At 44.0% G+C, this 27,800-nt stretch overlaps 1 protein-coding gene across 1 annotated transcript in view; it reads right to left on the minus strand.

The window, feature by feature from the left end:
• Nucleotides 1–27,800, minus strand: part of ndst3 (N-deacetylase/N-sulfotransferase (heparan glucosaminyl) 3) — a 154,574-nt gene that overhangs the window by 106,466 nt on the left and 20,308 nt on the right. Inside the window, exons 3-4 of the mRNA XM_071408621.1 lie at nucleotides 15,008–15,094; nucleotides 5,582–6,121 (exon numbers count right to left, since the gene is read on the minus strand). Coding sequence (XP_071264722.1) covers nucleotides 5,582–6,121; nucleotides 15,008–15,094 — 627 coding nt within the window. The remainder of the gene's footprint in view (nucleotides 1–5,581; nucleotides 6,122–15,007; nucleotides 15,095–27,800) is intronic.

Raw genomic sequence — 27,800 nt, forward strand, 5'->3', positions numbered from 1 at the left:
TTCTAAATGTCTGAGTGTTCTAAATGTCTGAGTGTTATAAATGTCTGAGTGTTCTAAATGTTCTGAGTGTTCTAAATGTCTGAGTGTTCTAAATGTCTGAGTGTTCTAAATGTTCTGAGTGTTCTAAATGTCTGAGTGTTCTAAATGGTCTGAGTGTTCTAACTGTTCTGAGTGTTCTAAATGTTGAGTGTTCTAAATGTCTGAGTGTTCTAAATGTCTGAGTGTTCTAAATGTTCAGATTGTTCTAAATGTTCTGAGTGTTCTAAATGTCTGAGTGTTCTAAATGTCTGAGTGTTATAAATGTTCTGAGTGTTCTAACTGTTCTGAGTGTTCTAAATGTCTGTGTGTTATAAATGTCTGAGTGTTATAAATGTCTGAGTGTTATAAATGTCTGAGTGTTATAAATGTCTGAGTGTTCTAAATGTTCTGAGTGTTCTAAATGTCTGAGTGTTATAAATGTCTGAGTGTTATAAATGTCTGAGTGTTCTAAATGTTCTGAGTGTTCTAAATGTCAGAGTGTTCTAAATGTTCTGAGTGTTCTAAATGTTCTGAGTGTTCTAAATGTCTGAGTGGTCTAAATGGTCTGAGTGTTCTAAATGTTCTGAGTGTTATAAATGTCTGAGTGTTCTAAATGTGAGTGTTCTAAATGTCTGTGTGTTCTAAATTCTGAGTGTTCTAAATGTTGAGTGTTCTAAATGTCTGAGTGTTCTAAATGTCTGAGTGTTCTAAATGTCTGTGTGTTCTAAATGTCTGAGTGTTCTAAATGTCTGAGTGTTCTAAATGTCTGAGTGTTCTAAATGTCAGAGTGTGTTAGATCTAATGTGTTATATTTTCCTACATTAATTTTACATTTCGACAAACTTTAAAGTGTTTCCTTTCAAATTATATCAATAATATGGATAGTTAAATTCCTCCATCTTTGCCCTCTCTCTCATTCTCCTTCTCCTCTCATTCCATTTCCCTCTCCACGACTATTTCTCCTCCCCCTCTCTCAATCCCTCTGTGAAAATGTCAAATTCTCTGAAGAGAACTGTTTTAATTTTAAAGGAGCAGCAGGAAGGAATGACTGTATCATTCCCCGTCTCTCTATCTCTCTCTCTCTCTATCTCTCTTTCTCTGTCTCTCCTCTCTCCATCTATCCCCGTCTCTCTATCTCTCTCTCTCTCTATCTCTCTTTCTCTGTCTCTCCTCTCTCCATCTACTCCCGTCTCTCTATCTCTCTCTCTCTCTATCTCTCTTTCTCTGTCTCTCCTCTCTCCATCTATCCCCGTCTCTCTATCTCTCTCTCTCTCTATCTCTCTTTCTCTGTCTCTCCTCTCTCCATCTATCCCCGTCTCTCTATCTCTCTCTCTCTCTATCTCTCTTTCTCTGTCTCTCCTCTCTCCATCTATCCCCGTCTCTCTATCTCTCTCTCTCTCTATCTCTCTTTCTCTGTCTCTCCTCTCTCCATCTATCCCCGTCTCTCTATCTCTCTCTCTCTCTATCTCTCTTTCTCTGTCTCTCCTCTCTCCATCTATCCCCGTCTCTCTATCTCTCTCTCTCTCTATCTCTCTTTCTCTGTCTCTCCTCTCTCCATCTATCCCCGTCTCTCTATCTCTCTCTCTCTCTATCTCTCTTTCTCTGTCTCTCCTCTCTCCATCTATCCCCGTCTCTCTATCTCTCTCTCTCTCTATCTCTCTTTCTCTGTCTCTCCTCTCTCCATCTATCCCCGTCTCTCTATCTCTCTCTCTCTCTATCTCTCTTTCTCTGTCTCTCCTCTCTCCATCTATCCCCGTCTCTCTATCTCTCTCTCTCTCTATCTCTCTTTCTCTGTCTCTCCTCTCTCCATCTATCCCCGTCTCTCTATCTCTCTCTCTCTCTATCTCTCTTTCTCTGTCTCTCCTCTCTCCATCTATCCCCGTCTCTCTATCTCTCTCTCTCTCTATCTCTCTTTCTCTGTCTCTCCTCTCTCCATCTATCCCCGTCTCTCTATCTCTCTCTCTCTCTATCTCTCTTTCTCTGTCTCTCCTCTCTCCATCTATCCCCGTCTCTCTATCTCTCTCTCTCTCTATCTCTCTTTCTCTGTCTCTCCTCTCTCCATCTATCCCCGTCTCTCTATCTCTCTCTCTCTCTATCTCTCTTTCTCTGTCTCTCCTCTCTCCATCTATCCCCGTCTCTCTATCTCTCTCTCTCTCTATCTCTCTTTCTCTGTCTCTCCTCTCTCCATCTATCCCCGTCTCTCTATCTCTCTCTCTCTCTATCTCTCTTTCTCTGTCTCTCCTCTCTCCATCTATCCCCGTCTCTCTATCTCTCTCTCTCTCTATCTCTCTTTCTCTGTCTCTCCTCTCTCCATCTATCCCCGTCTCTCTATCTCTCTCTCTCTCTATCTCTCTTTCTCTGTCTCTCCTCTCTCCATCTATCCCCGTCTCTCTATCTCTCTCTCTCTCTATCTCTCTTTCTCTGTCTCTCCTCTCTCCATCTATCCCCGTCTCTCTATCTCTCTCTCTCTCTATCTCTCTTTCTCTGTCTCTCCTCTCTCCATCTATCCCCGTCTCTCTATCTCTCTCTCTCTCTATCTCTCTTTCTCTGTCTCTCCTCTCTCCATCTATCCCCGTCTCTCTATCTCTCTCTCTCTCTATCTCTCTTTCTCTGTCTCTCCTCTCTCCATCTATCCCCGTCTCTCTATCTCTCTCTCTCTCTATCTCTCTTTCTCTGTCTCTCCTCTCTCCATCTATCCCCGTCTCTCTATCTCTCTCTCTCTCTATCTCTCTTTCTCTGTCTCTCCTCTCTCCATCTATCCCCGTCTCTCTATCTCTCTCTCTCTCTATCTCTCTTTCTCTGTCTCTCCTCTCTCCATCTATCCCCGTCTCTCTATCTCTCTCTCTCTCTATCTCTCTTTCTCTGTCTCTCCTCTCTCCATCTATCCCCGTCTCTCTATCTCTCTCTCTCTCTATCTCTCTTTCTCTGTCTCTCCTCTCTCCATCTATCCCCGTCTCTCTATCTCTCTCTCTCTCTATCTCTCTTTCTCTGTCTCTCCTCTCTCCATCTATCCCCGTCTCTCTATCTCTCTCTCTCTCTATCTCTCTTTCTCTGTCTCTCCTCTCTCCATCTATCCCCGTCTCTCTATCTCTCTCTCTCTCTATCTCTCTTTCTCTGTCTCTCCTCTCTCCATCTATCCCCGTCTCTCTATCTCTCTCTCTCTCTATCTCTCTTTCTCTGTCTCTCCTCTCTCCATCTATCCCCGTCTCTCTATCTCAATTCAATTCAATTCAATTCAAGGGGCTTTATTGGCATGGGAAACATGTGTTAACATTGCCAAAGCAAGTGAGGTAGGTAATATACAAAAGTCAAATAAACAATAAAAATGAACAGTAAACATTACACATACAGAAGTTTCAAAACAATAAAGACATTACAAATGTCATATTATATATATGCAGTGTTGTAACAATGTACAAATGGTTAAAGCACACAAGTTAAAATAAATAAACATAAATATGGGTTGTATTTACAGTGGTGTTTGTTCTTCACTGGTTGCCCTTTTCTTGTGGCAACAGGTCACAAATCTTGCTGCTGTGATGGCACACTGTGGAATTTCACCCAGTAGATATGGGAGTTTATCAAAATTGGATTTGTTTTCGAATTCTTTGTGGATCTGTGTAATCTGAGGGAAATATGTCTCTCTAATATGGTCATACATTGGGCAGGAGGTTAGGAAGTGCAGCTCAGTTTCCACCTCATTTTGTGGGCAGTGTGCACATAGCCTGTCTTCTCTTGAGAGCCATGTCTGCCTACGGCGGCCTTTCTCAATAGCAAGGCTATGCTCACTGAGTCTGTACATAGTCAAAGCTTTCCTTAAGTTTGGGTCAGTCACAGTGGTCAGGTATTCTGCCACTGTGTACTCTCTGTTTAGGGCCAAATAGCATTCTAGTTTGCTCTGTTTTTTTGTTAATTCTTTCCAATGTGTCAAGTAATTATCTTTTTGTTTTCTCATGATTTGGTTGGGTCTAATTGTGCTGTTGTCCTGGGGCTCTGTGGGGTGTGTTTGTGTTTGTGAACAGAGCCCTAGGACCAGCTTGCTTAGGGGACTCTTCTCCAGGTTCATCTCTCTGTAGGTGATGGCTTTGTTATGGAAGGTTTGGGAATCGCTTCCTTTTAGGTGGTTGTAGAATTTAACGGCTCTTTTCTGGATTTTGATAATTAGTGGGTATCGGCCTAATTCTGCTCTGCATGCATTATTTGGTGTTCTACGTTGTACACGGAGGATATTTTTGCAGAATTCTGCATCTCTCTCATCATATCTCTCTCTCTCTCTATCTCTCTTTCTCTGTCTCTCCTCTCTCCATCTATCCCCGTCTCTCTATCTCTCTCTCTCTCTATCTCTCTTTCTCTGTCTCTCCTCTCTCCATCTATCCCCCGTCTCTCTCTCTATCTCTCTTTCTCTGTCTCTCAGTCTGTCTCTCCTCTCTCCATCTATCCCCCGTCTCTCTCTCTATCTCTCTTTCTCTGTCTCTAAGTCTCTTTCTCTCAGTCTGTCTCTCCTTCTTTCTCCATCTGTCTCTCTCTTTCTGTATCTCTTTCAATCTCTACCCTATCCCCATCTTCCTCCTTTTCTGTCCCTTCTCTCCCCCCTCTATCTCTCTCTACCTTCTCTCCCCCTGTCTGAGGTGTTGGGACGGCTAGTATAATCTCTCCTTCTCTCTCTGTGTCTGTCCCCCATTCCTCACCTCCTTCTCCTTATCTCTCTCTCTCTCTGTGTCTGTCCCCCTCTCCTCACCTCCTCTCTCTCTCTCTCTCTCTCTCTCTCTCTCTCTCTCTCTCTCTCTCTCTCTCTCTCTCTCTCTCTCTCTCTCTCTCTCTCTCTCTCTCTCTCTCTCTCTCTGTGTCTGTCCCCCTCTCTCTCTCTCTCTCTCTCTCCCTCTCTCTTTCTCTCTCTCTCTGTGTGTCTGTCCCCCTCTCCCTCACCTCATTCTGTCTCTCTCTCTCCTCTCTCTCTCTCTCTCTCTCTCTCTCTCTCTCTCTCTCTCTCTCTCTCTCTCTCTCTGTGTCTGTCCCCCCTCCCTCACCTCCTTCTCTCCCTCTCTCTCTCTCTCTCCTCTCTCTCTCTCTCCAAGGTCCTAGATGTTCAGGTTATCTTTCTGATGCATTATAGGAAAGATGTCAAACACTGACAGGTAGTGACATTCTAATCTACAGAGCTAAGCAAACACACACACACACACACACACACACACACACACACACACACACACACACACACACACACACACACACACACACACACACACACACACACACACACACACACACACACACACACACACACACACACACACACACACACACACACACACACACACACACACACACCTTTCTCCCCAGCTGTGTGGTGTCAGCGTTGCTGCAGTGAGCAGAAAGGTCCTGGTCTCAGACACACTGCAGAGCCCCCCCCCCCCCACCGTTTCCTCCTACCTTAACATCCTTGGTGTTCATGGAGCCCCCCCCCCCCCCGTTTCCTCCTACCTTAACTTCCTTGGTGTTCATGGAGCCCCCCCGTCCTTGGTGTTCATGGAGCCCCCCCCCCGCCACCGTTTCCTTCTACCTTTACATCCTTGGTGTTCATGCGTGTTCCTTCCTTCCCAACAAAGATGTCGTCGATATCCACCAGGATGTGACGCTCCAACCCCAACGACAACTTCCCGTCCGTGAGGTAAGTGATAGCGTCCACCAATAGGAGCCTGTGTAGCCAGTATCCCAGGCCGTGTCCGAAGACGACCCTCTGAACCCCGTCAAACAGCCCCACATCCAGCACCACCGTAGCCTGTAGGCCCCGACTGAAACCAGGGACTGGATTATCTCCGCTGCCCACTCCGGGGCCTCCCTCCCTGGGCCGTGCCTGGACAACAGCCTGGTAGGTGGAGTGGTTGGAGGTGAATGTGGTCCAGTCGTCACCGGGGAGAGGTCCACGGTCCGTATCAGCCCGCGTCAGGTGAAGGAGGGGCGAACGTGACATCACAGAGGCGTCTCGGAGCGCCTGATTCGTCCGTAGCAGCAGGGGTAGACCCCGGAGATTCAGCAGGGGCGGAGAGTTCTGATTGGCTCTGTGGAAGGTGATGATTCCGACTCGGTAACGGAGACAGTACTGGGGGACAACAAGGGACAAAATTTGTCAAGAGTCAGCTGACAACCAGACAAACATTAGCGAACGTTAGTTGACAACCAGATGATACAATCCATTTTATATTTTGTGTCCAATGTTAGTGAACGTTCATGGCTAACGTTAGCTAACAGTTTGAGGAGGTAACGTTAGCTAACAGTTTGAGAAGGTAACGTTAGCTAACAGTTTGAGGAGGTAACGTTAGCTAACAGTTTGAGAAGGTAACGTTAGCTAACAGTTTGAGAAGGTAACGTTAGCTAACAGTTTGAGAAGGTAACGTTAGCTAACAGTTTGAGAAGGTAACGTTAGCTAACAGTTTGAGGAGGTAACGTTAGCTAACAGTTTGAGGAGGTAACGTTAGCTAACAGTTTGAGAAGGTAACGTACGGCAAACGTAAGTGAGTGTCAATACACAACAAAAAAAGTAATCCGTACAAAAATGAGCTTCGCCAAGACATTTTGGACGTTGAACTAGTTCCCCCTGACCCTCCTACTAAGTCCACCTTCCACTTCCTTTTCCCTTGAAAAGTGTCCCGCAGATGCAGAGATGTGTGGACGTTCGCTATTAAACCTTTTTGTTCCAAGCCGACTTGGTGGAAAGTGTAAAATGAGGCAGGTCAGAAGAGAGGTGGGTCACGTCACTGTAGAAGGACCAACGTGTAAATGAGGCAGGTCAGAAGAGAAGTGAGTCACGTCACTGTAGAAGGACCAACGTGTGAATGAGGCAGGTCAGAAGAGAGGTGGGTCACGTCACTGTAGAAGGACCAACGTGTGAAGTTTATAGGAGCGTATACAATGTGGAGTTAAATGAAAGATAAGAGTTTAGATTATGGGGAAATTAAGGCATAGATATGTTTGTCAACCATTTTCCCATCTTAAAAAAATTGGAAAAAGCAAAGTCTTTGATTTCTGGTCACACAGAAAACATCGAGCAGAAAAAGTCTTAAACAAACTACTAGAAAACAATCAAAACACAACGTTTTTGAAGTAAAGGCCCCTGTCAACTAATATCAACATTTATATTTCGTTTTTATGAAATTATTTGACTTCTATAAGTATAAAATATTGCCTAGTGTCTCTGTTATTCTGTTACCGTAAACCCTCTTTAAGATATTTAATAATTTATTTTCTCTCCCTCGTGAGGGAGGATCATGAACGTTCACAGAAGGAACAACTGAAGGTAGACCTACGAACTGAGTTAGTGTTTTAACTAATTACAATTATGCTTTATCAATTACTAATTGATAAACACACGTCATAGCTGACACCCAGTTGTGATTTATCTTAATTTGGAGCAGATATTGAAGGTTTTCGGCAAAACGTGGTCACATAACACATCACCGATTTTACTGTCATTCTGTTACCAAATTTTACATCTGCACTCTTCCTCAACTAAATGTGTTTTCGTCAAATGTTCATCGGCTAATTGTTAAAACTTCTGAAACTAAAGGTACGTTTTGTTCAACTTTGCAAACTATTGTTTTCCCATTTAAAGTGACAAAGGGAGTCTCAGAGTCACGGACACTCACTGAGTCACTGTGTCTGTACCTGGTGTAACAGCTGTCTGTTCAGTAGTCAGTGTGTCTGTACCTGGTGTAACAGCTGTCTGTTCCAGGAGTCAGTGTGTCTGTACCTGGTGTAGCAGCTGTCTGTTCCAGGAGTCAGTGTGTCTGTACCTGGTGTAACAGCTGTCTGTTCCAGGAGTCAGTGTGTCTGTACCTGGTGTAACAGCTGTCTGTTCCAGGAGTCAGTGTGTCTGTACCTGGTGTAGCAGCTGTCTGTTCCAGGAGTCAGTGTGTCTGTACCTGGTGTAGCAGCTGTCTGTTCCAGGAGTCAGTGTGTCTGTACCTGGTGTAGCAGCTGTCTGTTCCAGTAGTCAGTGTGTCTGTACCTGGTGTAACAGCTGTCTGTTCCAGTCAGTGTGTCTGTACCTGGTGTAGCAGCTGTCTGTTCCAGGAGTCAGTGTGTCTGTACCTGGTGTAACAGCTGTCTGTTCCAGGAGTCAGTGTGTCTGTACCTGGTGTAGCAGCTGTCTGTTCCAGTAGTCAGTGTGTCTGTACCTGGTGTAACAGCTGTCTGTTCCAGTCAGTGTGTCTGTACCTGGTGTAACAGCTGTCTGTTCCAGTCAGTGTGTCTGTACCTGGTGTAGCAGCTGTCTGTTCCAGGAGTCAGTGTGTCTGTACCTGGTGTAACAGCTGTCTGTTCCAGGAGTCAGTGTGTCTGTACCTGGTGTAACAGCTGTCTGTTCCAGGAGTCAGTGTGTCTGTACCTGGTGTAACAGCTGTCTGTTCCAGGAGTCAGTGTGTCTGTACCTGGTGTAACAGCTGTCTGGTCCAGGAGTCAGTGTGTCTGTACCTGGTGTAACAGCTGTCTGTTCCAGGAGTCAGTGTGTCTGTACCTGGTGTAACAGCTGTCTGGTCCAGGAGTCAGTGTGTCTGTACCTGGTGTAACAGCTGTCTGGTCCAGGAGTCAGTGTGTCTGTACCTGGTGTAACAGCTGTCTGTTCCAGGAGTCAGTGTGTCTGTACCTGGTGTAACAGCTGTCTGGTCCAGGAGTCAGTGTGTCTGTACCTGGTGTAACAGCTGTCTGGTCCAGGAGTCAGTGTGTCTGTACCTGGTGTAACAGCTGTCTGTTCCAGGAGTCAGTGTGTCTGTACCTGGTGTAGCAGCTGTCTGTTCCAGGAGTCACTGTGTCTGTACCTGGTGTAGCAGCTGTCTGTTCCAGGAGTCAGTGTGTCTGTACCTGGTGTAACAGCTGTCTGTTCCAGGAGTCAGTGTGTCTGTACCTGGTGTAACAGCTGTCTGGTCCAGGAGTCAGTGTGTCTGTACCTGGTGTAACAGCTGTCTGGTCCAGGAGTCAGTGTGTCTGTACCTGGTGTAACAGCTGTCTGGTCCAGGAGTCAGTGTGTCTGTACCTGGTGTAACAGCTGTCTGTTCCAGGAGTCAGTGTGTCTGTACCTGGTGTAGCAGCTGTCTGTTCCAGGAGTCAGTGTGTCTGTACCTGGTTTAACAGCTGTCTGTTCCAGGAGTCAGTGTGTCTGTACCTGGTGTAACAGCTGTCTGTTCCAGTCAGTGTGTCTGTACCTGGTGTAGCAGCTGTCTGTTCCAGGAGTCAGTGTGTCTGTACCTGGTGTAACAGCTGTCTGTTCCAGGAGTCAGTGTGTCTGTACCTGGTGTAACAGCTGTCTGGTCCAGGAGTCAGTGTGTCTGTACCTGGTGTAACAGCTGTCTGTTCCAGGAGTCAGTGTGTCTGTACCTGGTGTAACAGCTGTCTGGTCCAGGAGTCAGTGTGTCTGTACCTGGTGTAACAGCTGTCTGGTCCAGGAGTCAGTGTGTCTGTACCTGGTGTAACAGCTGTCTGTTCCAGGAGTCAGTGTGTCTGTACCTGGTGTAGCAGCTGTCTGTTCCAGGAGTCACTGTGTCTGTACCTGGTGTAGCAGCTGTCTGTTCCAGGAGTCAGTGTGTCTGTACCTGGTGTAACAGCTGTCTGTTCCAGGAGTCAGTGTGTCTGTACCTGGTGTAACAGCTGTCTGGTCCAGGAGTCAGTGTGTCTGTACCTGGTGTAACAGCTGTCTGGTCCAGGAGTCAGTGTGTCTGTACCTGGTGTAACAGCTGTCTGGTCCAGGAGTCAGTGTGTCTGTACCTGGTGTAACAGCTGTCTGTTCCAGGAGTCAGTGTGTCTGTACCTGGTGTAACAGCTGTCTGTTCCAGGAGTCAGTGTGTCTGTACCTGGTGTAGCAGCTGTCTGTTCCAGGAGTCAGTGTGTCTGTACCTGGTGTAACAGCTGTCTGTTCCAGGAGTCAGTTGGTCTGTACCTGGTGTAACAGCTGTCTGTTCCAGGAGTCAGTGTGTCTGTACCTGGTGTAACAGCTGTCTGTTCCAGGAGTCAGTGTGTCTGTACCTGGTGTAACAGCTGTCTGTTCCAGGAGTCAGTGTGTCTGTACCTGGTGTAACAGCGGTCTGTTCCAGGAGTCAGTGTGTCTGTACCTGGTGTAACAGCTGTCTGTTCCAGGAGTCAGTGTGTCTGTACCTGGTGTAACAGCTGTCTGTTCCAGGAGTCAGTGTGTCTGTACCTGGTGTAACATCTGTCTGTTCCAGGAGTCAGTGTGTCTGTACCTGGTGTAACAGCTGTCTGTTCCAGGAGTCAGTGTGTCTGTACCTGGTGTAACAGCTGTCTGTTCCAGGAGTCAGTGTGTCTGTATCTGGTGTAACAGCTGTCTGTTCCAGGAGTCAGTGTGTCTGTACCTGGTGTAACAGCTGTCTGTTCCAGGAGTCAGTATGTCTGTACCTGGTGTAACAGCTGTCTGTTCCAGGAGTCAGTGTGTCTGTACCTGGTGTAGCAGCTGTCTGGTCCAGTAGTCAGTGTGTCTGTACCTGGTGTAACAGCTGTCTGTTCCAGGAGTCAGTGTGTCTATACCTGGTGTAACAGCTGTCTGTTCCAGTAGTCAGTGTGTCTGTACCTGGTGTAACAGCTGTCTGTTCCAGGAGTCAGTGTGTCTGTACCTGGTGTAGCAGCTGTCTGTTCCAGGAGTCAGTGTGTCTGTATCTGGTGTAACAGCTGTCTGTTCCAGGAGTCAGTGTGTCTGTACCTGGTGTAACAGCTGTCTGTTCCAGGAGTCAGTGTGTCTGTACCTGGTGTAGCAGCTGTCTGTTCCAGGAGTCAGTGTGTCTGTACCTGGTGTAACAGCTGTCTGTTCCAGTCACTGTGTCTGTACCTGGTGTAACAGCTGTCTGTTCCAGGAGTCAGTATGTCTGTACCTGGTGTAACAGCTGTCTGTTCCAGGAGTCAGTGTGTCTGTACCTGGTGTAGCAGCTGTCTGGTCCAGTAGTCAGTGTGTCTGTACCTGGTGTAACAGCTGTCTGTTCCAGGAGTCAGTGTGTCTATACCTGGTGTAACAGCTGTCTGTTCCAGTAGTCAGTGTGTCTGTACCTGGTGTAACAGCTGTCTGTTCCAGGAGTCAGTGTGTCTGTACCTGGTGTAGCAGCTGTCTGTTCCAGGAGTCAGTGTGTCTGTATCTGGTGTAACAGCTGTCTGTTCCAGGAGTCAGTGTGTCTGTACCTGGTGTAACAGCTGTCTGTTCCAGGAGTCAGTGTGTCTGTACCTGGTGTAGCAGCTGTCTGTTCCAGGAGTCAGTGTGTCTGTACCTGGTGTAACAGCTGTCTGTTCCAGTCACTGTGTCTGTACCTGGTGTAACAGCTGTCTGTTCCAGGAGTCCGTGTGTCTGTACCTGGTGTAACAGCTGTCTGTTCAAGGAGTCAGTGTGTCTGTACCTGGTGTAACAGCTGTCTGTTCCAGGAGTCAGTGTGTCTGTACCTGGTGTAACAGCTGTCTGTTCCAGGAGTCAGTGTGTCTGTACCTGGTGTAACAGCTGTCTGTTCCAGGAGTCAGTGTGTCTGTACCTGGTGTAACAGCTGTCTGTTCCAGGAGTCAGTGTGTCTGTACCTGGTGTAACAGCTGTCTGTTCCAGGAGTCAGTGTGTCTGTACCTGGTGTAACAGCTGTCTGTTCCCAGGAGTCGGTGTGTCTGTACCTGGTGTAACAGCTGTCTGTTCCAGGAGTCAGTGTGTCTGTACCTGGTGTAACAGCTGTCTGTTCCAGGAGTCACTGTGTCTGTACCTGGTGTAACAGCTGTCTGTTCCAGGAGTCAGTGTGTCTGTACCTGGTGTAACAGCTGTCTGTTCCAGGAGTCATTGTGTCTGTACCTGGTGTAACATCTGTCTGTTCCAGGAGTCAGTGTGTCTGTACCTGGTGTAACAGCTGTCTGTTCCAGGAGTCAGTGTGTCTGTACCTGGTGTAACAGCTGTCTGTTCCAGGAGTCACTGTGTCTGTACCTGGTGTAACAGCTGTCTGTTCCAGGAGTCAGTGTGTCTGTACCTGGTGTAACAGCTGTCTGTTCCAGGAGTCACTGTGTCTGTACCTGGTGTAACAGCTGTCTGTTCCAGGAGTCAGTGTGTCTGTACCTGGTGTAACATCTGTCTGTTCCAGGAGTCACTGTGTCTGTACCTGGTGTAACAGCTGTCTGTTCCAGGAGTCAGTGTGTCTGTACCTGGTGTAACAGCTGTCTGTTCCAGGAGTCAGTGTGTCTGTACCTGGTGTAACAGCTGTCTGTTCCAGGAGTCAGTGTGTCTGTACCTGGTGTAACAGCTGTCTGTTCCAGGAGTCAGTGTGTCTGTACCTGGTGTAACAGCTGTCTGTTCCAGTCAGTGTGTCTGTACCTGGTGTAGCAGCTCTCTGTTCCAGGAGTCAGTGTGTCTGTACCTGGTGTAACAGCTGTCTGTTCCAGGAGTCAGTGTGTCTGTACCTGGTGTAACAGCTGTCTGTTCCAGGAGTCAGTGTGTCTGTACCTGGTGTAATAGCTGTCTGTTCCAGGAGTCAGTGTGTCTGTACCTAGTGTAACAGCTGTCTGTTCCAGGAGTCAGTGTGTCTGTACCTGGTGTAACAGCTGTCTGTTCCAGTCAGTGTGTCTGTACCTGGTGTAACAGCTGTCTGTTCCAGTAGTCAGTGTGTCTGTACCTGGTGTAACAGCTGTCTGGTCCAGGAGTCAGTGTGTCTGTACCTGGTGTAGTAGCTGTCTGTTCCAGGAGTCAGTGTGTCTGTACCTGGTGTAACAGCTGTCTGTTCCAGGAGTCACTGTGTCTGTACCTGGTGTAACAGCTGTCTGGTCCAGGAGTCACTGTGTCTGTACCTGGTGTAACATCTGTCTGTTCCCAGGAGTCAGTGTGTCTGTACCTGGTGTAACAGCTGTCTGTTCCAGGAGTCAGTGTGTCTGTACCTGGTGTAACAGCTGTCTGTTCCCAGGAGTCAGTGTGTCTGTACCTGGTGTAACAGCTGTCTGGTCCAGTAGTCAGTGTGTCTGTACCTGGTGTAACAGCTGTCTGTTCCAGGAGTCAGTGTGTCTGTACCTGGTGTAACAGCTGTCTGTTCCAGGAGTCAGTGTGTCTGTACCTGGTGTAACAGCTGTCTGTTCCAGTCAGTGTGTCTGTACCTGGTGTAGCAGCTGTCTGTTCCAGGAGTCAGTGTGTCTGTACCTGGTGTAACAGCTGTCTGTTCCAGGAGTCAGTGTGTCTGTACCTGGTGTAACAGCTGTCTGTTCCAGGAGTCAGTGTGTCTGTACCTGGTGTAATAGCTGTCTGTTCCAGGAGTCAGTGTGTCTGTACCTAGTGTAACAGCTGTCTGTTCCAGGAGTCAGTGTGTCTGTACCTGGTGTAACAGCTGTCTGTTCCAGTCAGTGTGTCTGTACCTGGTGTAGTAGCTGTCTGTTCCAGGAGTCAGTGTGTCTGTACCTGGTGTAACAGCTGTCTGTTCAAGGAGTCAGTGTGTCTGTACCTGGTGTAGCAGCTGTCTGTTCCAGGAGTCAGTGTGTCTGTACCTGGTGTAACAGCTGTCTGTTCCAGGAGTCAGTGTGTCTGTACCTGGTGTAACAGCTGTCTGTTCCAGGAGTCAGTGTGTCTGTACCTGGTGTAACAGCTGTCTGTTCCAGGAGTCAGTGTGTCTGTACCTGGTGTAACAGCTGTCTGTTCCAGGAGTCAGTGTGTCTATACCTGGTGTAACAGCTGTCTGTTCCAGGAGTCAGTGTGTCTGTACCTGGTGTAACAGCTGTCTGTTCAGGGGTCAGTGTGTCTGTACCTGGTGTAACAGCTGTCTGTTCCAGGAGTCAGTATGTCTATACCTGGTGTAACAGCTGTCTGTTCCAGGAGTCAGTGTGTCTGTACCTGGTGTAACAGCTGTCTGTTCAGGGGTCAGTGTGTCTGTACCTGGTGTAACAGCTGTCTGTTCCAGGAGTCAGTGTGTCTGTACCTGGTGTAACAGCTGTCTGTTCCAGGAGTCAGTGTGTCTGTACCTGGTGTAACAGCTGTCTGTTTCCAGGAGTCAGTGTGTCTGTACCTGGTGTAACAGCTGTCTGTTCCAGGAGTCAGTGTGTCTGTACCTGGTGTAGCAGCTGTCTGTTCCAGGAGTCAGTGTGTCTGTACCTGGTGTAACAGCTGTCTGTTCCAGGAGTCAGTGTGTCTGTACCTGGTGTAACAGCTGTCTGGTCCAGTAGTCAGTGTGTCTGTACCTGCTGTAACAGCTGTCTGTTCCAGGAGTCAGTGTGTCTGTACCTGGTGTAACAGCTGTCTGTTCCAGGAGTCAGTGTGTCTGTACCTGGTGTAACAGCTGTCTGTTCCAGGAGTCAGTGTGTCTGTACCTGGTGTAACAGCTGTCTGTTCCAGGAGTCAGTGTGTCTGTACCTGGTGTAACAGCTGTCTGTTCCAGGAGTCAGTGTGTCTGTACCTGGTGTAACAGCTGTCTGTTTAAGGAGTCAGTGTGTCTGTACCTGGTGTAACAGCTGTCTGTTCCAGGAGTCAGTGTGTCTGTACCTGGTGTAGCAGCTGTCTGTTCCAGGAGTCAGTGTGTCTGTACCTGGTGTAACAGCTGTCTGTTCCAGGAGTCAGTGTGTCTGTACCTGGTGTAACAGCTGTCTGGTCCAGTAGTCAGTGTGTCTGTACCTGCTGTAACAGCTGTCTGTTCCAGGAGTCAGTGTGTCTGTACCTGGTGTAACAGCTGTCTGTTCCAGGAGTCAGTGTGTCTGTACCTGGTGTAACAGCTGTCTGTTCCAGGAGTCAGTGTGTCTGTACCTGGTGTAACAGCTGTCTGTTCCAGGAGTCAGTGTGTCTGTACCTGGTGTAACAGCTGTCTGTTCCAGGAGTCAGTGTGTCTGTACCTGGTGTAACAGCTGTCTGTTTAAGGAGTCAGTGTGTCTGTACCTGGTGTAACAGCTGTCTGTTCCAGGAGTCAGTGTGTCTGTACCTGGTGTAACAGCTGTCTGTTCCAGGAGTCAGTGTGTCTGTACCTGGTGTAACAGCTGTCTGTTCCAGGAGTCAGTGTGTCTGTACCTGGTGTAACAGCTGTCTGTTTAAGGAGTCGGTGTGGGCGTACTTCAACAGACTCTCGTAGATGACCAGGCTGTAGCGACCACGCCCCTTTTGAAAAAAGACAACAACGTTAAACAGCTTGTTACACTTCTGTTGTGACAATAACAACAACAATAATACAATATTAACCTTGTCAGTGAGGAGAGACAGGTCTCCTTCCCCATAACAACAATAATACAATATTAACCTTGTCAGTGAGGAGAGACAGGTCTCCTTCCCCACAACAATAATACAATATTAACCTTGTCAGTGAGGAGAGACAGGTCTCCTTCCCCATAACAACAATAATAATACAATATTAACCTTGTCAGTGAGGAGAGACAGGTCTCCTTCCCCATAACAACAATAATAATACAATATTAACCTTGTCAGTGAGGAGAGACAGGTCTCCTTCCCCATAACAACAATAATAATACAATATTAACCTTGTCAGTGAGGAGAGACAGGTCTCCTTCCCCATAACAACAATAATAATACAATATTAACCTTGTAAGTGAGGGGAGACAGGTCTCCTTCCCCATAACAACAATAATAATACAATATTAACCTTGTCAGTGAGGAGAGACAGGTCTCCTTCCCCATAACAATAATAATACAATATTAACCTTGTCAGTGAGGAGAGACAGGTCTCCTTCCCCATAACAACAATAATACAATATTAACCTTGTCAGTGAGGAGAGACAGGTCTCCTTCCCCATAACAACAATAATAATACAATATTAACCTTGTCAGTGAGGAGAGACAGGTCTCCTTCCCCATAACAATAATAATACAATATTAACCTTGTCAGTGAGGAGAGACAGGTCTCCTTCCCCATAACAATAATAATACAATATTAACCTTGTCAGTGAGGGGAGACAGGTCTCCTTCCCCATAACAATAATAATACAATATTAACCTTGTCAGTGAGGGGAGACAGGTCTCCCTTCCCCATAACAACAATAATACAATATTAACCTTGTCAGTGAGGGGAGACAGGTCTCCTTCCCCATAACAACAATAATAATACAATATTAACCTTGTCAGTGAGGAGAGACAGGTCTCCCTTCCCCATAACAACAACAATACAATATTAACCTTGTCAGTGAGGGGAGACAGGTCTCCTTCCCCATAACAACAATAATACAATATTAACCTTGTCAGTGAGGAGAGACAGGTCTCCTTCCCCACAACAACAATAATACAATATTAACCTTGTCAGTGAGGGGAGACAGGTCTCCTTCCCCATAACAACAATAATACAATATTAACCTTGTCAGTGAGGAGAGACAGGTCTCCTTCCCCATAACAACAACAATACAATATTAACCTTGTCAGTGAGGGGAGACAGGTCTCCTTCCCCATAACAACAACAATAATACAATATTAACCTTGTCAGTGAGGAGAGACAGGTCTCCTTCCCCATAACAACAACAATAATACAATATTAACCTTGTCAGTGAGGGGAGACAGGTCTCCTTCCCCATAACAACAATAATACAATATTAACCTTGTCAGTGAGGGGAGACAGGTCTCCTTCCCCATAACAACAATAATACAATATTAACCTTGTCAGTGAGGAGAGACAGGTCTCCTTCCCCATAACAATAATAATACAATATTAACCTTGTCAGTGAGGGGAGACAGGTCTCCTTCCCCATAACAATAATAATACAATATTAACCTTGTCAGTGAGGAGAGACAGGTCTCCTTCCCCATAACAACAACAATAATACAATATTAACCTTGTCAGTGAGGGGAGACAGGTCTCCTTCCCCATAACAACAATAATACAATATTAACCTTGTCAGTGAGGGGAGACAGGTCTCCTTCCCCATAACAACAATAATAATACAATATTAACCTTGTCAGTGAGGGGAGACAGGTCTCCTTCCCCATAACAACAATAATAATACAATATTAACCTTGTCAGTGAGGAGAGACAGGTCTCCTTCCCCATAACAACAATAATAATACAATATTAACCTTGTCAGTGAGGAGAGACAGGTCTCCCTTCCCCATAACAACAATAATACAATATTAACCTTGTCAGTGAGGGGAGACAGGTCTCCTTCCCCATAACAACAATAATAATACAATATTAACCTTGTCAGTGAGGAGAGACAGGTCTCCTTCCCCATAACAATAATAATACAATATTAACCTTGTCAGTGAGGGGAGACAGGTCTCCTTCCCCATAACAATAATAATACAATATTAACCTTGTCAGTGAGGGGAGACAGGTCTCCCTTCCCCATAACAACAATAATACAATATTAACCTTGTCAGTGAGGGGAGACAGGTCTCCTTCCCCATAACAACAATAATAATACAATATTAACCTTGTCAGTGAGGAGAGACAGTTCTCCCTTCCCCATAACAACAACAATACAATATTAACCTTGTCAGTGAGGGGAGACAGGTCTCCTTCCCCATAACAACAATAATACAATATTAACCTTGTCAGTGAGGAGAGACAGGTCTCCTTCCCCACAACAACAATAATACAATATTAACCTTGTCAGTGAGGGGAGACAGGTCTCCTTCCCCATAACAACAATAATACAATATTAACCTTGTCAGTGAGGAGAGACAGGTCTCCTTCCCCATAACAACAACAATACAATATTAACCTTGTCAGTGAGGGGAGACAGGTCTCCTTCCCCATAACAACAACAATAATACAATATTAACCTTGTCAGTGAGGAGAGACAGGTCTCCTTCCCCATAACAACAACAATAATACAATATTAACCTTGTCAGTGAGGGGAGACAGGTCTCCTTCCCCATAACAACAATAATACAATATTAACCTTGTCAGTGAGGGGAGACAGGTCTCCTTCCCCATAACAACAATAATACAATATTAACCTTGTCAGTGAGGAGAGACAGGTCTCCTTCCCCATAACAACAATAATAATACAATATTAACCTTGTCAGTGAGGGGAGACAGGTCTCCTTCCCCATAACAACAATAATAATACAATATTAACCTTGTCAGTGAGGAGAGACAGGTCTCCTTCCCCATAACAACAATAATAATACAATATTAACCTTGTCAGTGAGGAGAGACAGGTCTCCCTTCCCCATAACAACAATAATACAATATTAACCTTGTCAGTGAGGGGAGACAGGTCTCCTTCCCCATAACAACAATAATAATACAATATTAACCTTGTCAGTGAGGAGAGACAGGTCTCCTTCCCCATAACAATAATAATACAATATTAACCTTGTCAGTGAGGGGAGACAGGTCTCCTTCCCCATAACAATAATAATACAATATTAACCTTGTCAGTGAGGGGAGACAGGTCTCCCTTCCCCATAACAACAATAATACAATATTAACCTTGTCAGTGAGGGGAGACAGGTCTCCTTCCCCATAACAACAATAATAATACAATATTAACCTTGTCAGTGAGGAGAGACAGTTCTCCCTTCCCCATAACAACAACAATACAATATTAACCTTGTCAGTGAGGGGAGACAGGTCTCCTTCCCCATAACAACAATAATACAATATTAACCTTGTCAGTGAGGAGAGACAGGTCTCCTTCCCCACAACAACAATAATACAATATTAACCTTGTCAGTGAGGGGAGACAGGTCTCCTTCCCCATAACAACAATAATACAATATTAACCTTGTCAGTGAGGAGAGACAGGTCTCCTTCCCCATAACAACAACAATACAATATTAACCTTGTCAGTGAGGGGAGACAGGTCTCCTTCCCCATAACAACAACAATAATACAATATTAACCTTGTCAGTGAGGAGAGACAGGTCTCCTTCCCCATAACAACAACAATAATACAATATTAACCTTGTCAGTGAGGGGAGACAGGTCTCCTTCCCCATAACAACAATAATACAATATTAACCTTGTCAGTGAGGGGAGACAGGTCTCCTTCCCCATAACAACAATAATACAATATTAACCTTGTCAGTGAGGAGAGACAGGTCTCCTTCCCCATAACAATAATAATACAATATTAACCTTGTCAGTGAGGGGAGACAGGTCTCCTTCCCCATAACAATAATAATACAATATTAACCTTGTCAGTGAGGAGAGACAGGTCTCCTTCCCCATAACAATAATAATACAATATTAACCTTGTCAGTGAGGGGAGACAGGTCTCCTTCCCCATAACAATAATAATACAATATTAACCTTGTCAGTGAGGAGAGACAGGTCTCCTTCCCCATAACAACAATAATAATACAATATTAACCTTGTCAGTGAGGGGAGACAGGTCTCCTTCCCCATAACAATAATAATACAATGTTAACCTTGTCAGTGAGGGGAGACAGGTCTCCTTCCCCATAACAATAATAATACAATATTAACCTTGTCAGTGAGGAGAGACAGGTCTCCTTCCCCATAACAACAACAATAATACAATATTAACCTTGTCAGTGAGGGGAGACAGGTCTCCTTCCCCATAACAACAATAATACAATATTAACCTTGTCAGTGAGGGGAGACAGGTCTCCTTCCCCATAACAACAATAATAATACAATATTAACCTTGTCAGTGAGGGGAGACAGGTCTCCTTCCCCATAACAACAATAATAATACAATATTAACCTTGTCAGTGAGGAGAGACAGGTCTCCTTCCCCATAACAACAATAATAATACAATATTAACCTTGTCAGTGAGGAGAGACAGGTCTCCCTTCCCCATAACAACAATAATACAATATTAACCTTGTCAGTGAGGGGAGACAGGTCTCCTTCCCCATAACAACAATAATAATACAATATTAACCTTGTCAGTGAGGGGAGACAGGTCTCCTTCCCCATAACAACAATAATAATACAATATTAACCTTGTCAGTGAGGGGAGACAGGTCTCCTTCCCCATAACAACAATAATACAATATTAACCTTGTCAGTGAGGGGAGACAGGTCTCCTTCCCCATAACAACAATAATACAATATTAACCTTGTCAGTGAGGAGAGACAGGTCTCCTTCCCCATAACAATAATAATACAATATTAACCTTGTCAGTGAGGAGAGACAGGTCTCCTTCCCCATAACAATAATAATACAATATTAACCTTGTCAGTGAGGGGAGACAGGTCTCCTTCCCCATAACAATAATAATACAATATTAACCTTGTCAGTGAGGAGAGACAGGTCTCCTTCCCCATAACAACAATAATAATACAATATTAACCTTGTCAGTGAGGGGAGACAGGTCTCCTTCCCCATAACAATAATAATACAATATTAACCTTGTCAGTGAGGGGAGACAGGTCTCCTTCCCCATAACAATAATAATACAATATTAACCTTGTCAGTGAGGAGAGACAGGTCTCCTTCCCCATAACAACAACAATAATACAATATTAACCTTGTCAGTGAGGGGAGACAGGTCTCCTTCCCCATAACAACAATAATACAATATTAACCTTGTCAGTGAGGGGAGACAGGTCTCCTTCCCCATAACAACAATAATAATACAATATTAACCTTGTCAGTGAGGGGAGACAGGTCTCCTTCCCCATAACAACAATAATAATACAATATTAACCTTGTCAGTGAGGAGAGACAGGTCTCCTTCCCCATAACAACAATAATAATACAATATTAACCTTGTCAGTGAGGAGAGACAGGTCTCCCTTCCCCATAACAACAATAATACAATATTAACCTTGTCAGTGAGGGGAGACAGGTCTCCTTCCCCATAACAACAATAATAATACAATATTAACCTTGTCAGTGAGGGGAGACAGGTCTCCTTCCCCATAACAACAATAATAATACAATATTAACCTTGTCAGTGAGGGGAGACAGGTCTCCTTCCCCATAACAACAATAATACAATATTAACCTTGTCAGTGAGGGGAGACAGGTCTCCTTCCCCATAACAACAATAATACAATATTAACCTTGTCAGTGAGGAGAGACAGGTCTCCCTTCCCCATAACAACAATAATACAATATTAACCTTGTCAGTGAGGGGAGACAGGTCTCCTTCCCCATAACAACAATAATACAATATTAACCTTGTCAGTGAGGGGAGACAGGTCTCCTTCCCCATAAAAACAATAATACAATATTAACCTTGTCAGTGAGGAGAGACAGGTCTCCTTCCCCATAACAACAATAATAATACAATATTAACCTTGTCAGTGAGGGGAGACAGGTCTCCTTCCCCATAACAACAATAATACAATATTAACCTTGTCAGTGAGGAGAGACAGGTCTCCTTCCCCATAACAACAATAATAATACAATATTAACCTTGTCAGTGAGGAGAGACAGGTCTCCTTCCCCATAACAACAATAATAATACAATATTAACCTTGTCAGTGAGGGGAGACAGGTCTCCTTCCCCATAACAACAATAATAATACAATATTAACCTTGTCAGTGAGGAGAGACAGGTCTCCTTCCCCATAACAACAATAATAATACAATATTAACCTTGTCAGTGAGGGGAGACAGGTCTCCTTCCCCATAACAACAATAATAATACAATATTAACCTTGTCAGTGAGGGGAGACAGGTCTCCTTCCCCATAACAACAATAATAATACAATATTAACCTTGTCAGTGAGGAGAGACAGGTCTCCTTCCCCATAACAATAATAATAATACAATATTAACCTTGTCAGTGAGGGGAGACAGGTCTCCTTCCCCATAACAACAATAATAATACAATATTAACCTTGTCAGTGAGGAGAGACAGGTCTCCTTCCCCATAACAACAATAATAATACAATATTAACCTTGTCAGTGAGGAGAGACAGGTCTCCTTCCCCATAACAACAATAATAATACAATATTAACGTTGTCAGTGAGGAGAGACAGGTCTCCTTCCCCATAACAACAATAATAATACAATATTAACCTTGTCAGTGAGGGGAGACAGGTCTCCTTCCCCATAACAACAATAATACAATATTAACCTTGTCAGTGAGGAGAGACAGGTCTCCTTCCCCATAACAACAACAATAATACAATATTAACCTTGTCAGTGAGGAGAGACAGGTCTCCCTTCCCCATAACAACAACAATAATACAATATTAACCTTGTCTGTAAGGGGAGACAGGTCTCCCTTCCCCATAACAACAATAATAATACAATATTAACCTTGTCAGTGAGGAGAGACAGGTCTCCCTTCCCCATAACAACAATAATAATACAATATTAACCTTGTCAGTGAGGAGAGACAGGTCTCCTTCCCCATAACAACAATAATACAATATTAACCTTGTCAGTGAGGGGAGACAGGTCTCCTTCCCCATAACAACAATAATAATACAATATTAACCTTGTCAGTGAGGAGAGACAGGTCTCCCTCCCCATAACAACAATAATAATACAATATTAACCTTGTCAGTGAGGAGAGACAGGTCTCCTTCCCCATAACAACAATAATAATACAATATTAACCTTGTCAGTGAGGGGAGACAGGTCTCCTTCCCCATAACAACAATAATAATACAATATTAACCTTGTCAGTGAGGAGAGACAGGTCTCCTTCCCCATAACAATAATAATAATACAATATTAACCTTGTCAGTGAGGGGAGACAGGTCTCCTTCCCCATAACAACAATAATAATACAATATTAACCTTGTCAGTGAGGAGAGACAGGTCTCCTTCCCCATAACAACAATAATAATACAATATTAACCTTGTCAGTGAGGAGAGACAGGTCTCCTTCCCCATAACAACAATAATAATACAATATTAACCTTGTCAGTGAGGAGAGACAGGTCTCCTTCCCCATAACAACAATAATAATACAATATTAACCTTGTCAGTGAGGGGAGACAGGTCTCCTTCCCCATAACAACAATAATACAATATTAACCTTGTCAGTGAGGAGAGACAGGTCTCCTTCCCCATAACAACAACAATAATACAATATTAACCTTGTCAGTGAGGAGAGACAGGTCTCCCTTCCCCATAACAACAACAATAATACAATATTAACCTTGTCTGTAAGGGGAGACAGGTCTCCCTTCCCCATAACAACAATAATAATACAATATTAACCTTGTCAGTGAGGAGAGACAGGTCTCCTTCCCCATAACAACAATAATACAATATTAACCTTGTCAGTGAGGGGAGACAGGTCTCCTTCCCCATAACAACAATAATAATACAATATTAACCTTGTCAGTGAGGAGAGACAGGTCTCCCTCCCCATAACAACAATAATAATACAATATTAACCTTGTCAGTGAGGAGAGACAGGTCTCCTTCCCCATAACAACAATAATACAATATTAACCTTGTCAGTGAGGGGAGACAGGTCTCCCTCCCCATAACAACAATAATAATACAATATTAACCTTGTCAGTGAGGGGAGACAGGTCTCCTTCCCCATAACAACAATAATAATACAATATTAACCTTGTCAGTGAGGGGAGACAGGTCTCCTTCCCCATAACAACAATAATACAATATTAACCTTGTCAGTGAGGGGAGACAGGTCTCCTTCCCCACAACAATAATAATACAATATTAACCTTGTCAGTGAGGGGAGACAGGTCTCCTTCCCCACAACAATAATAATACAATATTAACCTTGTCAGTGAGGAGAGACAGGTCTCCTTCCCCATAACAACAATAATACAATATTAACCTTGTCAGTGAGGAGAGACAGGTCTCCTTCCCCATAACAATAATAATACAATATTAACCTTGTCAGTGAGGAGAGACAGGTCTCCCTTCCCCATAACAACAATAATACAATATTAACCTTGTCAGTGAGGAGAGACAGGTCTCCTTCCCCATAACAACAATAATACAATATTAACCTTGTCAGTGAGGAGAGACAGGTCTCCTTCCCCATAACAACAATAATACAATATTAACCTTGTCAGTGAGGGGAGACAGGTCTCCTTCCCCATAACAACAATAATAATACAATATTAACCTTGTCAGTGAGGGGAGACAGGTCTCCTTCCCCATAACAACAATAATAATACAATATTAACCTTGTCAGTGAGGGGAGACAGGTCTCCTTCCCCATAACAATAATAATACAATATTAACCTTGTCAGTGAGGAGAGACAGGTCTCCTTCCCCATAACAACAATAATAATACAATATTAACCTTGTCAGTGAGGAGAGACAGGTCTCCTTCCCCATAACAACAATAATACAATATTAACCTTGTCAGTGAGGGGAGACAGGTCTCCTTCCCCACAACAATAATAATACAATATTAACCTTGTCAGTGAGGGGAGACAGGTCTCCTTCCCCATAACAACAATAATACAATATTAACCTTGTCAGTGAGGAGAGACAGGTCTCCTTCCCCATAATAATAATAATACAATATTAACCTTGTCAGTGAGGAGAGACAGGTCTCCTTCCCCATAACAACAATAATAATACAATATTAACCTTGTCAGTGAGGGGAGACAGGTCTCCTTCCCCATAACAATAATAATAATACAATATTAACCTTGTCAGTGAGGAGAGACAGGTCTCCTTCCCCATAACAACAATAATAATACAATATTAACCTTGTCAGTGAGGAGAGACAGGTCTCCTTCCCCATAACAACAATAATACAATATTAACCTTGTCAGTGAGGAGAGACAGGTCTCCTTCCCCATAACAACAATAATACAATATTAACCTTGTCAGTGAGGAGAGACAGGTCTCCTTCCCCATAACAACAATAATACAATATTAACCTTGTCAGTGAGGAGAGACAGGTCTCCTTCCCCATAACAACAATAATAATACAATATTAACCTTGTCAGTGAGGAGAGACAGGTCTCCTTCCAAAACAACAATAATACAATATTAACCTTGTCAGTGAGGAGAGACAGGTCTCCTTCCCCACAACAATAATACAATATTAACCTTGTCAGTGAGGAGAGACAGGTCTCCTTCCCCATAACAACAATAATACAATATTAACCTTGTCAGTGAGGAGAGACAGGTCTCCCTTCCCCATAACAACAACAATAATACAATATTAACCTTGTCTGTAAGGGGAGACAGGTCTCCTTCCCCATAACAACAATAATAATACAATATTAACCTTGTCAGTGAGGAGAGACAGGTCTCCTTCCCCATAACAACAATAATACAATATTAACCTTGTCAGTGAGGGGAGACAGGTCTCCTTCCCCATAACAACAATAATAATACAATATTAACCTTGTCAGTGAGGAGAGACAGGTCTCCCTCCCCATAACAACAATAATAATACAATATTAACCTTGTCAGTGAGGAGAGACAGGTCTCCTTCCCCATAACAACAATAATACAATATTAACCTTGTCAGTGAGGGGAGACAGGTCTCCCTCCCCATAACAACAATAATAATACAATATTAACCTTGTCAGTGAGGGGAGACAGGTCTCCTTCCCCATAACAACAATAATAATACAATATTAACCTTGTCAGTGAGGGGAGACAGGTCTCCTTCCCCATAACAACAATAATACAATATTAACCTTGTCAGTGAGGGGAGACAGGTCTCCTTCCCCACAACAATAATAATACAATATTAACCTTGTCAGTGAGGGGAGACAGGTCTCCTTCCCCACAACAATAATAATACAATATTAACCTTGTCAGTGAGGAGAGACAGGTCTCCTTCCCCATAACAACAATAATACAATATTAACCTTGTCAGTGAGGAGAGACAGGTCTCCTTCCCCATAACAATAATAATACAATATTAACCTTGTCAGTGAGGAGAGACAGGTCTCCTTCCCCATAACAACAATAATACAATATTAACCTTGTCAGTGAGGAGAGACAGGTCTCCTTCCCCATAACAACAATAATACAATATTAACCTTGTCAGTGAGGGGAGACAGGTCTCCTTCCCCATAACAACAATAATAATACAATATTAACCTTGTCAGTGAGGGGAGACAGGTCTCCTTCCCCATAACAACAATAATAATACAATATTAACCTTGTCAGTGAGGGGAGACAGGTCTCCTTCCCCATAACAACAATAATAATACAATATTAACCTTGTCAGTGAGGGGAGACAGGTCTCCTTCCCCATAACAACAATAATAATACAATATTAACCTTGTCAGTGAGGAGAGACAGGTCTCCTTCCCCATAACAACAATAATAATACAATATTAACCTTGACAGTGAGGAGAGACAGGTCTCCTTCCCCACAACAATAATAATACAATATTAACCTTGTCAGTGAGGGGAGACAGGTCTCCTTCCCCATAACAACAATAATACAATATTAACCTTGTCAGTGAGGAGAGACAGGTCTCCTTCCCCATAACAACAATAATACAATATTAACCTTGTCAGTGAGGAGAGACAGGTCTCCTTCCCCATAACAACAATAATACAATATTAACCTTGTCAGTGAGGAGAGACAGGTCTCCTTCCCCATAACAACAATAATACAATATTAACCTTGTCAGTGAGGAGAGACAGGTCTCCTTCCCCATAACAACAATAATAATACAATATTAACCTTGTCAGTGAGGAGAGACAGGTCTCCTTCCCCATAACAACAATAATACAATATTAACCTTGTCAGTGAGGAGAGACAGGTCTCCCTTCCCCATAACAACAACAATAATACAATATTAACCTTGTCTGTAAGGGGAGACAGGTTTCCTTCCCCATAACAACAATAATAATACAATATTAACCTTGTCAGTGAGGAGAGACAGGTCTCCTTCCCCATAACAACAATAATACAATATTAACCTTGTCAGTGAGGGGAGACAGGTCTCCTTCCCCATAACAACAATAATAATACAATATTAACCTTGTCAGTGAGGAGAGACAGGTCTCCTTCCCCATAACAACAATAATACAATATTAACCTTGTCAGTGAGGGGAGACAGGTCTCCCTCCCCATAACAACAATAATAATACAATATTAACCTTGTCAGTGAGGGGAGACAGGTCTCCTTCCCCATAACAACAATAATAATACAATATTAACCTTGTCAGTGAGGGGAGACAGGTCTCCTTCCCCATAACAACAATAATACAATATTAACCTTGTCAGTGAGGGGAGACAGGTCTCCTTCCCCACAACAATAATAATACAATATTAACCTTGTCAGTGAGGGGAGACAGGTCTCCTTCCCCACAACAATAATAATACAATATTAACCTTGTCAGTGAGGAGAGACAGGTCTCCTTCCCCATAACAACAATAATACAATATTAACCTTGTCAGTGAGGAGAGACAGGTCTCCTTCCCCATAACAATAATAATACAATATTAACCTTGTCAGTGAGGAGAGACAGGTCTCCCTTCCCCATAACAACAATAATACAATATTAACCTTGTCAGTGAGGAGAGACAGGTCTCCTTCCCCATAACAACAATAATACAATATTAACCTTGTCAGTGAGGAGAGACAGGTCTCCTTCCCCATAACAACAATAATACAATATTAACCTTGTCAGTGAGGGGAGACAGGTCTCCTTCCCCATAACAACAATAATAATACAATATTAACCTTGTCAGTGAGGGGAGACAGGTCTCCTTCCCCATAACAACAATAATAATACAATATTAACCTTGTCAGTGAGGGGAGACAGGTCTCCTTCCCCATAACAACAATAATAATACAATATTAACCTTGTCAGTGAGGAGAGACAGGTCTCCTTCCCCATAACAACAATAATAATACAATATTAACCTTGTCAGTGAGGAGAGACAGGTCTCCTTCCCCATAACAACAATAATAATACAATATTAACCTTGTCAGTGAGGGGAGACAGGTCTCCTTCCCCATAACAACAATAATACAATATTAACCTTGTCAGTGAGGAGAGACA

The sequence above is a fragment of the Salvelinus alpinus genome, chromosome 6 (assembly GCF_045679555.1).
Source record: "Salvelinus alpinus chromosome 6, SLU_Salpinus.1, whole genome shotgun sequence".
In the NCBI taxonomy this organism is placed as follows: domain Eukaryota; kingdom Metazoa; phylum Chordata; class Actinopteri; order Salmoniformes; family Salmonidae; genus Salvelinus; species Salvelinus alpinus.